At 39.0% G+C, this 17,756-nt stretch overlaps 1 protein-coding gene across 4 annotated transcripts in view; it reads left to right on the plus strand.

Annotated features, from left to right (window-relative positions):
- Nucleotides 1-17,756, plus strand: part of ccser1 (coiled-coil serine-rich protein 1) — a 1,394,127-nt gene that overhangs the window by 1,220,199 nt on the left and 156,172 nt on the right. For 2 of the 4 annotated variants that reach the window (XM_063046848.1, XM_063046849.1), the window contains one exon: nucleotides 9,592-9,637. The exons of the other annotated variants lie outside the window; for them this stretch is intronic. In XM_063046848.1, the coding sequence (XP_062902918.1) occupies nucleotides 9,592-9,600 (9 nt within the window). In that variant the 3' untranslated portion in view covers nucleotides 9,601-9,637. The remainder of the gene's footprint in view (nucleotides 1-9,591; nucleotides 9,638-17,756) is intronic. 4 annotated transcript variants of the gene reach the window in all.

Genomic DNA, 17,756 nt, shown 5'->3' on the forward strand with positions numbered 1-17,756 from the left:
GCACCATTTGACCAGATTTTCAATCTCCCTCCTATATTTTGATCCATCACCAACAATAACACTGGTGTTGGCAGGAAACCTAAATATGGCATTAGAGCTATACTTGCCCTCAGAATCCTAAGTATAAAGAGAGTAAAAGCAGAAGGCTAAGCACACAGCAAGAGCGATAACAGAATGCAGAATATAATGTTACAGTTACAGAGAAAGTGCAGTGCATGTTGACGAGTAGGGTGCAAGAACTGAGATGAGGTAGATTGAGTGATCGAGTTTTTTGTAGTCGTACAAGAGGTCTGCTCAAGCGTCTTGTAACAGCAGGGCAGAAGCTGTCCTTTTGCCTGTTTGGACGTGTTCTCATGTTCACCGATCTTTGTCCTGATTGGTGGTGTGGAGTATGGAAAGGAAGAATAATTAGGGTGGGTGGGATCATTGATTACATTGTCTGCTTTCCCAAGGCAGGGATGTGTCAGCAGAGTGAGTAGAGGGGTGGATAGTTCACCAGTAGGACTGGGCTGCGTTCGTAACTCTGCAAATTCTTGAATAGTGTAGCGAATGTTGCGGCAAAATCCCATGATCATGTGAAAATAAATGGCTTTATTCCTTCCTAGCGTGTCACACCAGACAGTCAGCCCCTCTTGTTTGGTGCATAGTGTCAGGATTGGTCTCCTTTCGATATTAACCGGGTCACGATATGAACGTTCCTGACTCAACCCTTGTTTTTAATAAGGCCGAGTGGCTAGCTCGACGCTCAATCCAGCATGGATGGAAAGCGTGCTCAGGGGGTAGCCCGACTTGGATTCGAACTCAGGAGCCTTCACTCCAAAATCCGGCACTGAAGCCACTGCACCACCAACCGGCCACCTAATGGCTTTATTAATATTATTTGAGGCAGCAACTTCAAAAATAACTTCCTTGTTTTCCTTTTGCAACTACGAGAGCGTGTAAAACTAAAGTGGAAAATAAAGAAAATACTCAACAGGCCTGACTGAGAAGGTAGGGGAAATTTGCCCTCTTCTTCTTCCCCTTCCTTTCCGGTATTGAAGGGTCTCAAACCTGAAACATCAACTGTTTATTCCTTTGCATAGATGCTGCCTGACCTGACCTACTGTGCTCCCCCAGCATTTTGACTGTGTTACTTTAGGTCAAGCCTCTACTGTGGAAAGAGAAACAAAGTCAACGTTTCAAGTCTGAACTGACTTCTGAGTATTATTATAATTTTCTGTTTTTGTTTGTTTTGTTTTAGATTTCCAGCATCTGCAGTATGCTTGAATTTCAATTTAAAGTCTAGTTGCTAGGATGTCTCTTCCAAAGATAGCGACTCTGACAGCGCTGCACTCACTCAGTGCTGCAAAGAGGTTTGAGATTAAATTTTTTGCACTCGTCTCTCTCAAGTAATGAGGCAACCTCCTGAGCCACAACTGATGTTGTGTGATTAAAGATTCTTTTGAAGCTGTGACATTTTGTGGTTTTTACACTTGCAGCCTTCCTGGGAAGTGAGACAAGAAGGATGATTCTGAGTCGAAATTTAGGGCTGAATTTGAAAAGATGATCACAGAGGAGAGGAATAGATCAGCAGTGTGTATGTGTTTTTGTTTAATATTTGAGAGGATTGAAAATAATTCATTTAATGATCTGTAACCAAAAGTTAGGGAAACTGACAGTAAATATGAAAGCGTGTACTTAAAATTGAAATTCAATGTCAATGCTTTTCCCTTTGAGCAGTTGATATGTGGACTAGGTTCTGGATGTGCTTTGCTGATTAGCATCTTTTAAAAGAACTGGCTGAGTGTCTGGTTAGAAATAGAGTTCATGACTTTAAAGATAAGTACCAGCATAAGAGATTGAATGTTAAGCCACTGGAACTGCTGAACTGCCACTCTAAAGAAACCCAGTGGTTGAATCTATATAATATTGGTCGTAACATGAAATAGTTTTTCTGGCATTTAATTTGACGTACTTTGAGGAAGCAGGTGAATTCCTTTAGACGTGGGCTGAGTATCCATTCACTGACAGTCACACTACCTCGATCAAACTTTATCCATCACAGAAGCAAACCCTATCACAGAGAAGGCTTGAGCTGCTCGGGGATGAGGATATGTGAAAACCCAGACTTGCAGTTCTGACCTGAAATGTCAACATTTCCTCTTGCACCAACAGACACTGCTTGATCAGCTGAGTTCTCCAGCAAAACGTTTATTGCTTCAGATTCCAGAATCAGCAGTCAGTTCTGTCAAAGGAATTGTAGAGCACCGAAACAGGTCCTTCAGCCATGCATTATTTTCAGCTTAATGGTATCATTCCTATAGTAGTGTGACCAAAACTGAATATAATATTCCTGATGTGGTCTCACCAATGGTGATAGATGTTTCAATGGTACCATTATTAAAGCTGCTGCCTCACAACCCCAGTGATTCAGATTTGATGCTGACCTTGACTGATGTCTATGTGGGTTTCCCTGGGTGATTCAGTTTCCTCCCATATCCCAAAAACCTACAGGTTTAGAAGATATTTACCAGCTTTTTGATGTCCCCAGGTGTGTGTGAAAATATAAGGGAAAAGTATTAGAGGAAAGGCATTTCTCTGTGAGGCCGTATGTTCTAGATGGGTCAAGAGCTTCTCTTATGCAATGAGGAATTGTGGACTTGCAGATAAACATTTGGCCACAAGCACATGTACTATAAATACAATTATTGATGGTGCCAAACTGTATTTATTCCACCTTGTGTATGATACCATACTAAGGATAAACTACTGCTATGCTTCTGCATTCAGAGCTTGTTTGATGGCGAAGACAAGAGTTGCTGAAAATCTGAAGTAAAAATTAAAAGTATTGGAAATTCTTAGCGGGTCAGGCAACATGGGTGGAGAGAGGACTTTGGATGTCACCCAATGTTTTCCACTCTATCTTGGTGGATGTGACAATTAACCAACACCATTTCTCTACTGTATGCAAATATGTCAATCAATCTGTTCATTTTTAGTTTAAAAAAATTACTCTGCCCAGCACAAATATCACCTGAAATAATTCCTGTCTAAGATATTACTCTGCTCCACCATCACTGTGACTAAACAAGTTTCTTTTGTCTCCTTTCCATTTCTGACAAGTGGTCTTTGACCTGAAACATTAATTCTGCCTTTCTTCCATATATGTAAACTGAACTTCTGAGTGTTTCTAGCATAGATATCCAAAATCTAAGGTTGAGTTTTTTTAAAATTTTCATTAAAAAATTAGATTGATGTGAACAATAGAATATTATATGAACACCAAAAGAATAGAGGAATACAAACCATGGCATTAGGGTCAACACAAATCTGATGGGCTGAAGGGCTTGTTCCTCTGCTGTACTTTTCTAAATTCTCAACTAATCTATTCTAGTCCAATCAAGGTTTTGCCTTATAACAAATGCTGCATAAGATCAGAGACTGAGAAACAGACTGCATGATGATGAAATGGTCTTACCTCTCTTTTCTTGCTGCCATTTATTGGAAAAAGTAGAGGTATCCCTGAAGAACAGGTTGACTTTGGGCAAGAAATATTTCATCAAAACTGCAAGTCTCAGTATGGAGCTTAAACTGTCTCAAAATACAGTATTCAAGCACATCCAGATTCTTGCCTGGAGCTACCCACACTCAAAAGTCTGCAGTTGAGGAAAAATGTTTGATCATTCTTTTAACATTCACTTGTGAACAAGGAAGCTGTTTAAAGTTTCTGAGCCTTTCAAATATCGGCATGCAGGTGAACCATTTGCATAGTGACATCTCAGTGGCAGAATCAGGAATGTAACTGAGGCTGAAACAGGTATGTTTAGTGATGGTGCAACTCTTTGGGTGGAAGCTAACACAAAGATCAGATATGATACCCAAGCTTCAAGCGATGAAGTCACAACCATTTGTCATCCCCAGTACTCGTCACCCTTTCTTGGGTGAGGGCATGGCCTATCACTTTGGCAGTAGAAAACCTGTATAGGATTTAACCAGTCACATAAGTACACTGGGGACAAGACTAAGTCAAAGATTGGTCTCCAGTGACGACAGAGAAAACATGCAGATTTCATACTGACAACACCTGAGGTCAGGTTCAAATTCGGGTCTCTTGCACTACGAGAACTTATCATAGAGTCACATAGCAATACATGATGGATGCAGGTCCTTCAGCCAACCAGTCCATGCTGACCCCAGACCCACAGAGCTAATCCTAATTTCCTGCATTTGACCCATATTCCTCTAAGCCCCACCCATTAATGTACCTATCTTAAGTGCTTCTGTAATGGTCTAATTGTACCTGCTTCAACCACTTCCTCCAGCAGCTTAATGCCTTCCTCTTACTTTCTCCAGCAGACTAGAACTATGGGACATTATCTCAAGGTCCTTGAAGGAGATATGGATAGAGATTAAGGGAATCTGCTTTTCCTAGAGTATAATGAATCTGTGAAGATCTCTGTCCAGGGGATCAGTAGAGACTACCTTATTAAGTATATTTATGACACAGTTTGATTAATTTCTGCATAGCAAGGGAATTAAGAGTTATAGAGAAAAGATAGATGGTAGAGCTGAGTCTATGGTCAGATCAGCCATGATCCTATTAAATGGCAAAATAGTTTCAACAAGCTTGATGGCCTCTTCTTGCTCTTCTTTTGTGTGTGATTATGCTCTTAAATTGTTCCATATGCTCACTGACGTCCATGTGGAAAAAGGTCCATTTTAAATCTTTCCCTTCTCAAGAGTGAGGCTGGAAAGAGACGATTACCATCCACCTTGTTTTGGCACAATAGCTGTACCTGATTTTTCAATGTGCCAGGCAAGATCTTAGTAAGTTGTTGTATTCAGTTACTAGACTTGTGTCCGGAGGCCTGGAATAGTAATCAGAGAGTAAACTCAAATTTCGACATGGTAAACTGAAATTTCAAAGTTCAAAGTAAATTACTGAGTGAGAGGTTGTTGTTGCAAACTCCCTCCTTTATGCTGCGTCATCACCACCTTTGATTCGGCTAATGACAGTGGTGTTATCAGCAAACCTGAATATGGCATTGGCCTGTGCTTAGCCAAAATGCCGTGTGTATAAAACGAGTAGAGAAGAGGGCGAAGCACATAGCCGTATGGTGCACTGGTGTTGATGGAGATCATGGAGGTGATGTTGCCAATCCAAACTGACTGGGGTCTGCGAGTGAGGAAATCAAGGATCTAATTGCACAAGGAAGTATTAAGGCCAAGGTCCTGGAGCTTATTGATTAGTTTTGGGAATTAAGATTATTAAAAACCCCAGAATGTAAAGGTACTTTGGTTACTGGATGTTATGAAGCTTATGAATTGTTGTAAAATATCATTTGGTTATAGGGTTATAGAATCATAGACTACTACAACACAAAGGCATGCCCTTCACCACATCTGTTGTGTACATACATCTCCTGATGCTTCTGGACACATCTTCAGTGATGCTCCTGGAATCATCGGGTGTTTCGGGTCTTTCAACATCATACAACCTCCTCCAGGTGACCCAGCCGGGGATGATCAGACCCCAGCTTGCGTCCAGATGGCTAGCTACTTATGACTCCATGGCTCCCCTCTTTTGAGCCACAGCCATCTTGAGGCCCTCTCTGCCGCATCAGTGGTACTGCGAATGGCTCTCCTCTTCCTCTCTCCCTCGATGCCCAAAATGCTGAAGGCTCTAACTAAGGAACGGGCTAGGAATCTCCTACAACCAACCTCCACTGGGAGACACCTCACTCTCCATCCAGCCTGCTGACAGTTGCTGACCAGTCCTGCGTACTTGGAGAGCTTCCTTTCAAAGGCCTCTTCCAAGTTGTCTTCTCATGGGACTATCAGCTCCAGCAGTACCACTTGCTTAGTAGACTCAGACACAAGGACAATGTCTGGTCACAGAGTGGTGGCTGCGATATGGTTGGGGAACTTCAGCTGCTGTTCGAGGTCCACCAACAGCTGCCAGTCCCTTACAGAGGTCAGGATGCCTGCAGATGTTCTTTTGGCAGGTATTGGCGGCTCCCCAGCTCTGACAAAAGCAATGGTCTGCTTCTAATCTATGCTGAGCTTATCTTCATTGTTTTCTCTTCTGTGCTTCTTGAAAAAAAATATTGGCAAAATGCCAGTTAAAAATAAAAGATTAATGGCAAACAATTTATTGCAGAATGACAACCGCAACAACTTGCATTTAGAAAAATCAACAGTTTAAAGGAGCACTTTAAAACAGGAGAAATGAATGGAGAGGCAGTGATGCTTGAAGGAAATTCCAGTGGTCAGAAGCTTTCCAAGTAAAAGTGAAGAGATGATAGGGTGGTTAGATTTGCAACAGGACAAATTGTACACAGACAGATGACTATAATTAGATTTCCTTCATAATAACCATTTGTAGCATGAATTTCAATTGCAATTCATTCAAAGGGAGTGCAAAATTGGGACTTAAAGAAATCATTATTATGGTTTACTCCCTTTAAGAGACATCGTTATTTATGTTGTATTTTCTCTAGACAGGAGACCATTCAGTTCATTGGGTCAATGCACGTCCTGAGTGAAATCATCACTTATGTTTTTTCTCTGAAAGCTATTCTTTAACAATGCCCCCCAGTGTTCTCCAATTCTCCGGACAATTTACAGCGGCTTGATAATCTTTGGAGCCTGGGAAAATGCCAGAGCATCTCAGGGATGACAGTCCCAAGGAGAACATCCAAACTCCGTACAGACAGCAGCTAAGGCCTGATTTCAACCCAAGTTCCTGCAGCTATACAGCTCCAGCATTGACTCTAGTGTTGTTATGTACCTTTCAGAGATTCATGGCTTTACTTTACTGACAAATGGCAAACAGGGAAATTGCTCTTAAAGAGACCTCATGACAACCTCGGGCCTGATAAGGAGCAGACTTGCATATGTGTGGGAGAAGGGAACAGGACTTGTATACTTTGGGGGAGACTGCTTGAGCACAGAATGTCCCCTTGCACCCTTACCCAAGTATCACAGAATCAGAGATCAAGGGGATTGTGAAACACTGTTACTAGTTCTCAGAATACTTAGGACCACTGTTCCTCTAAGTTGTGGGGGTGCGCAGCCATGCAGTAACTGAAATGGACCCGCGCACATAGCCTTTGTGGCTCTGTAGCTGGAATTTTCTTTCACATACTGGTATTATAAAGTGCTGTGCTATTTTCAAGCTGTGCATAAAAGGAAAAGAAATTCTGCTGAGAGCAATGTCTGGTCCACACAGCTGTTTAAAGAAAAAAATTAGAGGGATTGTTGCTTGGATGTAGTCAGAAGTATCAGCAATGGCCAGATTCATTGACAGATACTGTACAAATACAGACCATTCAGCCCAACAAATCTGAAACAACCATCAACCACCCATTTCTATTTATTCTATATCAGTCCCATTTATTATTTTCTCCACATTCTTATTGACTCCCACCGGATTCTACCACTTTCCTACATATAGGGGTATTTGTTTCGTGAAGATGTTCTTTCACACTTGCCATTAATTCTCTTCAAATGGCTCATTAACTCAGCAACCAACACATCTTTGGAATGTGGAAGGAAACCCACAAGGGGAGAATGCCTGACTTCCACACAGAGCTTGAGGTCAACATAGAACCTAGATTTCTGCACTGAGGCAGCATTGTTGATTCCTTTCAGCATTGTGAATTAATATGTGGATTAATTATGGAGGTTGTAAGTCATGAAGTCAGTCTCCAATTTCCATCCATCAATAATTGATGGCCACTGTGCATGTGCAGCTCACTATTACAAGCATAAAATATGAAGAGAAAATCACTTTGTCAAAACTCACTCCAACAACAGGAAGTGTTCAACCAATTGCTTGATTGGATAATATTTCAATACGCTGAATTTGCTCAAATTTTGATATTTATCCATGAAAAAATTACAAATGTAATTGAAATCCAATTTCCAGGGTAAGTTTTATTAAAAGATGATGTAAGTTTATTGTCCTAAGTTTATAGTCAAAAACTTACTGCACTTTTAGAACTGATAATATAAAATCAGTCAGAGCGTAAAGTTTCTTGAGAAAACTGTTAAGGGAGGTAAGTAGTGCTAAATCAAATTGCTATTGCCCTATTACTATTGAAATAATATTATTACTAGGAATGTATTTAGGCAATTACATGTGAATTAATGGATAATTGGAACAGTAACAGTATTAGATTTTAAATGTACAACTAAAAAACTTCAACTAAGGTAACAAGCGTATGTACAGAAACCTGCAATGTTGTGAAATGTTTGAAGATGCTTCTTAAAATGCAGTCAAATAACTTTTGAAGCTAAACCACATGATGGGACAGCTGACCAAAATTTTGGTCAAAGAGATAGGTAAAAAAGAGGAGGTATAGAATGTTTATGGAGCCAGTTTAAGAGATTATGGCCATTCACTTTTGGGTGGTAGAAGAAGTAAAACTAAGGATGCACGAGAGACCGAAAACAAAGGGTGATAGCAACGCACAAAATGCTGGAAGAGCATAATGGGTTAACCTGTGTTTATGGAAGGAAATGGTCAGTCAACATTTCATATAGACTGATGAATTTTTCAGATCTGCAGTCCAGACAAAAAGTCTCAACTCAAAATGTCAGCAGTTCATTTACCTCCAGAGATGCTGCTTGACTTGCGGAATTCATCCAGTGTTTTGTGCATTGCTCCTGATTCCAGTGTCTACACTCTGTGTCTCCTCAGAGGGTGATGACTCTGAGGAGGATACAAGGATAAGTAGGGAAGATTTGAAAGAAATCAGGATAATTTAAATTGACTCATTACAGAACACAAGCTGATGTTGTTCAGCGAGCTGTAGTGTAAATGGTAGTCTACCCAGATCTCACTACTGTGTAATTAGAATAGTATGATCATTGCTTTAATGAGTCTCTGAAAAGGCTCATCAAATCATGTGATAAATGCTGAATTGATCAATATGTTAGATACCATTGAAAAGAACAGATTTATTTAAAGAAATATGGATAATATAAGCAAACAGGAACACACCATAACCCCAGGACCTCACCTGGTTAAAGTCAAGGTGACATAAGATGAGGTGAATAAATCACTGACTCTATGCAGATGTAACATATTCCCTGAATCTGGTCAGGGATTTGTCACAAATAGTTCAGGGAACTTTCAAACTATAAAGGCATAACAAATAACAGACCATAATGGCATAAATAATAACTCAGACCATTTTCTGGGTTTTTTTAATTGTGCGAAATGGGAATGCATTGCTCACAGCTATTGTATTGAGACCCCTCAAAACCATTCATTCAGGCTCAGGGGAATCTAAGCTCCTCTGTTATTTGAAGGTGACTTGATTTTATTGTCTCAGTACATAGTCCATTGTGGTGCTTTTACTGATGTGTAATTGTTGGAAACTACCCTGAAGAACTCATGAAATTTGTTATTTCTGCTCTGCTTCGTCTATTAAATATCTGCATTTTATGAGTGTGTTCATTTCAACAAAGCCATGTTTTACTAATAATTTAATTGTTTTTTCTGTTGTTTTATTTACTTTTACATCAATAGTGTCTCATTTTGCTTTTCTTTTGTTCTTTTATTTTTTTCATCCAATTGATCTCATTCTGCATTCGTTGCAACAGCTAAGTTAATCATGACAACATTCTGAAGAAAGTCCCAAGTATTCAGGTATGGTACAAATTAATGTACAATCCATTGACCTTTTTAACAGCCATTATTATTTGTTGAATGACTTTTGTTTTAATAATGTTTTGTTTTTATTTGGAACTCTGCTTTGTTCATAGATGCCTGCAAGTGTTTCCTTTATCAATACCCTAACCAAACAATATAGTGGCTGAGGCAGGCTTTATTTAGTGGCCTTAATGACTTAAATGGGTCTAAATTTCAGGATCAAAGCAGTACTCTGTTATAATGATTACTATATTCAGCTTGTGGAAAGTTTCAGGTAAATCTATTCTATGCAGTAATGGTTTTACTGTTTTAATATAATGACATTTGTTGTGTTTATCTGACACAAGTAGTTGGTTTTCCTTTCAATAATAATTTCTTCTTGTCATATTCTGTGGTGAATCATCTGATAAGATTACTGAAGGTACTAATAAGCCTACAATATTGTCATCGTCCAACTTAATAACATATGACCTGCAGGTGATAGATCCTCATATTGATTTGTTACCATGAGATGGCACCAGTTGACTCTACGCATTAAAATGCAGTATCACATACTTTTATCTCAATATCAATGCCTTGGGTCTCCGTTAAAATCTTTCCGCTTACTTGGGCAATCAGTGGCACATCAAGACATTTTGTTCTGATGCGCATAAATGCTTCTTAAAAATGATCTTGTGTTTCTTCTTTGGAAACAATTCAGGACATTGATCCAAAATGCAGTCCATGTAGCAGCCACTTACCAATTTGAAGTCATGCTTAAGTATCCTCCCAAAACCATGGGGGCAGTGCTGACTTTAAAATATCTGTTGATCAGCATGGACAGCCAAAACCTATAAAATAAACCACAGCAACATATCTTTTCTTTAAGCATGATTAACTAATTTATTTTTGCCATCATTCATGCATATGGAGCACAGCACTTTAAGAACATTGGATGGTTTTAATTTTTATATATCAATTATAAATAGGGCATAAAATCCAACTTGTAAAAGGAAAATGAACAGAAGGTCATATCAAAGATAGTGAAACTTAACAAGAATTATTTACTGTATAGTAAGTAGAATGACGAAAGATCTTCCACGGAGGTTTTGATTGAAAGGACACAAAGTATTTTCATTTCTGGGGTAGAACATAACTACAGGCCATGATACAAGGTAGTCACCAAGTAACCCAATATTCAGAAGACCCTTCTTTTCCAAAAGAGTGGTGGAAATGCAGAACTGGCAACCACATGGATTGATTGAGGTAAATAACATTTGTACACTTAAGGGAAGGCTGTACAAGCATTAAAGGGAGAAGGAAGGAAGGAACAGTGGGATTCTCTGAGAGCTTCAGATGAGAAAATTGTGAAGGATGCTGGATTGGTGCAAAGAGAGGTTGGACAGATTAATACATTTTGGCCATATATCTATGTTAACCCTTTGTGTATCAATTGCTTAAAGATACCTGGTAGAAGAATTTTGTAAAAAAAAGACATTTGAAGTGTACAGACCATTTCAACCACCAACAATGTACTTAATCTCTTGTGTAACCAGAATTAAAGGGCATAATTAACATTGCTATTATTACCGTAAAACAAGTAATAAAACAATGTCATGTCACTTTTTATTGTCATTCTGACCATAACTGCTAGTACAGTACACAGTAAAAACGAGACATCGTTTTCAGGACCATGGTGCTACATGAATAATATAAAAACTACGCTGAACTACGTAAAACAACACAAAACTACACTAGACTACACACCTCCCCAGGATTGCATAAAGTGCACAAAACAGTACAGGCATTGCAATAAATAATATACAAGACAATATACACAGTAGAGGGCAGTAGGTTGGTATCAGTCCAGGCTCTGGGTATTGAGGGTCTGATGACTTGGGGGAAGAAACTGTTACATACAATGACACCAAGCCTTAAAAATTATTTATTTCCCTACTTTTTTTTCTTTCAGTTGGGTACAACAGTTCACCTGCACTGTAACATGATTATTAATTACTTTTGTTTTACTTTACAAAATGCATCACTGAATCTCTTAATTTTCATCTCAGGAGGCAAACTATGTGGGTCTATAGAAGATATTGGTGCAAGGGCTCACAGCTATCTCACCTACACATCACACCCACCTTTCCTCCTGTTCTTTCTCTCAGTTTCTCCATCTCTGTTGAATCTGTCCACAAAATGAGGCCTTTCATTTTTGGACTTCTGAAATGCCATTTTTTTTTCCATAAACATAGCTCCCCTCCACTGATTTTGATTGAGTCCTCTCACAAATTCCATCCTGTTCATGTGTGTTCACTTACTGACCTCACTCTCTAAGCAGGACAGAGAGGACTTTTCCTTTCACCCCACTGGTCTCTGCCTCCACTTCCAGCATAAGATCCTTCACTATTCCCACCAAGTCCGTTGGTCATCAGTCATACCTCTTCTTCCTTCCTTCTGCTCTCCGCAGGAGCCACTTTTCCATGTCTGTCATGACTGCTCATCCCTTCCCATCCACCTTTGCCCTGCAATCATAAGCAGTGCAACATTTGTCCCTCAACCTCCTCTGACACCACTATCCAGATGAGGTAGAAATTTCCGTGCACTTCCTCAAACCTTCAATGCTCACAATGTGGTGTCTACTACATCAGTGAGACCAAACGTGGACTAGGTGACTTGTCATGTTGAGAACAGCTATCCTGAGCTTCCATTCGCAATTTATTTCAGCTGCTCCTTCCCATTCCCACTCTACCATTGTGATGAGGACAAACACAAACCAGAAGCACAATGCCTCATATTTTTCTTGGATAATCAATAGAACAATGGAATGTACATTAAATTTTACAATTTCAGGGAACTCACACCTTTGGTGTTACTTTCTCAGTCCCATCGTTACCTCAATGTGCTCCTTGTTCAACTTTTCCATCCCTACAACATTCCAGCATTTTGCTACCACCTGTGGATCTATCTGCCTATTACCCACGCTTATACACTTGTGTTTCTTCTTACTCAGTTCACCTTTCTGTACATTGCCCTTCCTCCACCTGACTCTATCTGGTCATCATCTCTCCTTTAGCTGTATTTTGTGGATCATAACAAATAACCAATCCAAGATCATTTCTAATATGCCACTGCCAAATGTAAAACTCTTTTCTCCACTTGATCTTGACAGACTATTTGACTATAGAGTTTGAAACTGAACTCAACTGTATTTTGTTCAATGTCCACCACAATTAGATCAGAGATGGAGGCTCAACTAATACACATTCAAGCTGAGAACTTTGCACAGGACTTCCCTGCTTAAGTTAGTCACCAGCTTAACTTGCCCAGCTAGAATGAAAACCATATTAGTAAATACCTGTTGTACATAATGCATAAAATATGAAAATGTATATATTTTGAAAGGAAATTTATTCTTTGCAAAAACATGAATACATTGAGTTAGAAATTGGAAAATTTTATTGATGAAAATGCATTCACTACATTATATGTTATAAAATCCTATTTGTTATCTTGACTTTATGTCAAATTGTGCATAAGGGAATTATAACTTGCAACGGATTTTTTTGAATTACCATGTTGTTAGGATTACTAATTTTAGTGAGTATGTCACTGTTGAAATATCTTCAAGAGAACCAATATATCATTTTGAAAAATCACTGCTCCAATGTTGTCTACACCTTTGAAGATTTAAAAGGTTTTTAATGACAATCAAAATGAGTGGTATTATTTCAGGCTCACGGTAAAGATTGTATTTCTACTGTACTTTGAACAACTTGACTTTGGATGACAGTAGAAGTCATGTGATTTTTTTTTGTTGACAGTCTATTTTGGATTTAACTGCTTATTGAGAAATGCTCTCAGAAAGGGTTGACATACTGTGACCTGTTTGAAAGTGTGGTTTTCAATTAGTGTGTTATCCTTCATGCGTCATCTAAGTGATATTGATTACCATTTGCTAGATTTGTTATAGTCTTGTGTTTTTGCACACATCTCAGAAATGAGTTTCTTTTGAAGCAGCATTCTTGAGTTGTATTTATTCAATTCTCTAGCTTTTTCATTGGAATAAACATATATTCTTTAGGAAAATGAATTATTCTGTCCAGAGGCTACTTGGTATTCTTTGAAAGTAATTGAAGAGATTAGCAGATTCTCAGTTACAAGCAGTGCTTGGCAGGTAGTTTCAATCTTTGGGCTTGGTTCATGTTGGTCTTCACCCACTCATTTGCCATAAATTTGGCTGAAGAGTCATGAGAATTTCCTGGAAAATATAATAAGTGGCATTCAGGAGGCTTGTTCACAGGATTTCCATTGGCTTTTAGAGGCATAGAGAGACTATAAAACAGGCCTTTCAGCTTACTTCGTCCATGCCAACCACGTGTCTCTTTGAATCTCGCCGATCTTTGTCGATGCATCATAGAAAGCATCATTTCTAGATGCTCAGTGGCTTGATACGGCAACTGTTCTGCCTGTGACTACAAGAAGCTGCGTAGAGTTGTAGATAATGCTCAGAACATCACAGGAACCTGCCTTCCCTTCATAGACACTGTCTACACATCTCACTGCCTTGGTAAAACAGACAACATAATCAAAGACATTATCCATTCTGGATATTCTCTCTTCTCCACTGCAACTCCCATTCGGCAGAAGATAGAAATGGCTGAAGCCCTGTACTGCCAGGCTCAGGTCCATATTATCATACTGATCCCCTGGTATGATAAGATGAACTCTTGACCTTACAATTTACCTCTTCCTTCCCTTGCTCGTTAATGTCTGCCTGCACAGCAGTTTCTCTGTAACTGTAAGACTGTATCTTGCACTATGTTATTGTACTGCCTCAATGCATTGTAATGAATTGATCTGTATAGATGGTATGCTAAACAAAATTTTGTTCACTATACCTTGGTATATGTGACAATAATAAACAATTTACAAACTATCAGCAATTCATTGTACAATAATCTAACATTAATCCCACTTTTTATTTTCCCAAGTTATCTTCAATTCCTTCCTTTCTGCTCCAGACTCTGCCGCTCACCTGCACACTCGGAGCAATTTACAGTGGCCATCTCGCCTACCAACTGCATGTCATTGGGATGTGTGAAGTAAAGAGAGCACCTAGGAAAATCCCATGCATTCGCAGGGATTATCTGCAAACATGCAGGCAGCACCTAAGGTCAAAATTGAACCTAGATCTGCGGCACTGAGAAAGTGGCTCTACTAACTATGCCATTTTGATGCCAAGGTTAAGACATCTGTCAAGGTTATAGCCACCAATGTGGAAGCTTTACCCACAATGCAAATTATACTATTATCAATGAATGATTTGTCATCTGATGATGATAAACATTCGTCAAGACATTTAAGCCACTCACCAACAAGGAAAGAAGATTTCAGTGAAGTAGGTTTGATTTTTCCATGAGTTAAAATATCCTGTCATATTTTGACTAACATGGTGATTATGGGAACCTTTTTTGTGTGTCTATGTGGACATTTTTTTATCCTGGGTGCTCAACATATTGGACTCACCAGGGCTTTTGCTAAGAATATTCTTAAACTTCATCTATTCTGTTGTAACAGTGCAGAGTAGTATACATGTGCTTTTCATATTGGTGACTGACTCAGGTTGAAGAATAGCCCCAGCGTTTCAATTCTCTTATTTTGTAAATGTGAGATTAATACCGACATAAACCAACCACAAGATATGTTATGGGAAACCAAATAATCATTAAAACTGGTGGGGAAATCAAAAGAATTAATATTAGCAAAAAAAAACTTGATAAAATACTGGAGATAAAAGCTACTAAATCCTTTGAAACTCATGCATTTTGATATTTCTGTTTTTGCTTCCCATAATTTGTCAAGTTTATTTCTCTCTTCCAATACTTATCACTTGAACTTCCTCAGATAGGATCCTGAAGAGAGCTTTTGACATGTTAGCCTTAATAAATAAAAATTTTGAATCCAGGAATTGGGATGTTATGTTGAAGTTGTATAAGATGTTGATGGGGCCAAATTTACAGTATTATGTGTAGTTCTGGTCACCTATCTTCAGGAATAATAACAATAAGATTGAAAGAGTGCAGAGAAAATTTACAAGGATGTTGCCAGGTCTTGAGGACCTGAATTACAGGGAAACATTGAGTAGGTTAGAATTTTATTTCCTGTGGGATAATGAGGAGAGATTTCATAGATGTCAACAAAATTGAGTGGTGTATATAGGGTTAATGCAAGCAAGCTTTTTCCATTGCTGCTGAGGTTGGGTGAGGTCATAGGTTAAGAGTGAAAGTTGAAATATTTAAGGAACTCTAAGGGAAACATCTTCATTCAGAGGGTGGTGCGAGTGTGAAACGAGCTGCCAGTTGAAGTGCTGTTTGTGGGTTTGATTTCAACATATAAGAGATGTTTGAATCACTATATGGTCAAGAGGAGTGTGAAAGGCTGTGTTCCAGTTGTGGGTTGACAGGACTAGGCAGAATAACAGTTCAGCGTGGATTGGATAGGCCAAAGTTTCTGTGACTTTCTATCACTCTATGACTTGCTTTTTCAAGGTCATTGATTTCCAAACATACCACTTTGAGTTTGCTTTGTATCAGTATCAATCCTCTGTTAGGAGATGATACTTCAGTTAAAACAGGATCTGACCAAGAAAAATTTAAATGCAAACTATACGCGAGAAATTTTCTCTGGTTTGAGCTTGGGTTAGTATCAACATATAAGGTCAAGATCAGTTAGCCCTCTTAGTTTTAGGATTTTAAAAGAGATGGTAGGTTAGTTTTGCTTTTCCAAAATTCTCCACCTTCATAAATTGGAACTTGGCAAATAGAGGAGTAGGATCAAAGAATCTTACAGGATATTTGAGTCACAGGTCATCCACTCAGACTCTGACACTCCAGAGAATATTATCTGAACCCATTTTATCTTTCCCACACTCCCATCAATTTCCCCCCAGATTCTACTAATGGAATTCTGGTCTTCAAGAAAGCCAAAGTGGTATCTACAGATGTTATGAAAACCCTGCTATGTTGCACCCTTGAAAAATCATAAAATGTTATGATGAAGTCAACATATGTCAATGGAGGAGAAATCATGTTCAACAAATCTCTTGGAAGCTTTTGATAACATAGCTGCCTTGATGATGTCAGTGAGCTAGTGCATATAGTATATCTGGATTTTCAGAAGACACGAGAAGGTGTTTTTTGCACAGGTCTTGAATTCACAGGCTTACAGATAAGGTTAATAGACAAAAAAAGAAGGGTAAAAATTAATAAACACCATCCCCTCATCAGTCAGATATCCTGTATAAAAGTTAGCAAGTCATGTTGCAGCTGTGCAAAACTTTGGTAACGCCGCACTTGAAGTATTGTGTGCAGTGTGATTACCACATTCTATTAAATTCAAGCTTATTGTCACCTGACTGTATTTATATCCAACTAAATGAAACAATGTTCCTCCGGACCACAGCTCACCCTCAGAACAATATCACATACAGTACATAAACCAAAATATTGCCAGAAATAAATACATACATTTTGAATTATATTTATTTAATGTGCAGCACAAGTAAACAACAAAAAAGGCTGTTCAGGTTCACCAGGAACTGGAATGTATTAGCTAAAAGGGAAGTTCGAAAGATGGATCATTTCCTCTAGAGTGTTGGAGACTGAGTGAGTAACCTGAAAGAATGGTATAAAATTATTGGAAGCCTAGATAGTCAATATCTCTTTCCTGGGCTGGAAATACCAAATACTACTGTCTATGGGTTAAGTTTAAGGTGAGGGATTGGAGAAATTAAAGGTAATTTTATAGAGTGTAGGAGGTGCCTGGAGCACCCTGTCAGGGGAGCTGGGAGAGGCACAGATATATGAGAAATATGAATCATGTGCAGCAGATGGAATTGGTTTAGATTGGTATCATGGGGTGTCACAGTAGTGGTTAGCGTAACGTTTGACAGCATCAGCCTTAAGACCAGGATTCAATTCCCGCCGCTATCTGTAAGGAGTTTGTACGTTCTCCCCGTGACCTCATGGGTCCTCTGGCTGCTCCAGTCCTCCCCCTCCCCCCCCCCAGCTCAAAGACTTGCGAGTTAGGATCAGTAAGTTGTGGGCATGCTATACTGGCACCAGAGGCATGGCAA

This window comes from Mobula hypostoma, chromosome 4 (genome assembly GCF_963921235.1).
Source record: "Mobula hypostoma chromosome 4, sMobHyp1.1, whole genome shotgun sequence".
Taxonomy (NCBI): Eukaryota; Metazoa; Chordata; class Chondrichthyes; order Myliobatiformes; family Myliobatidae; genus Mobula; species Mobula hypostoma.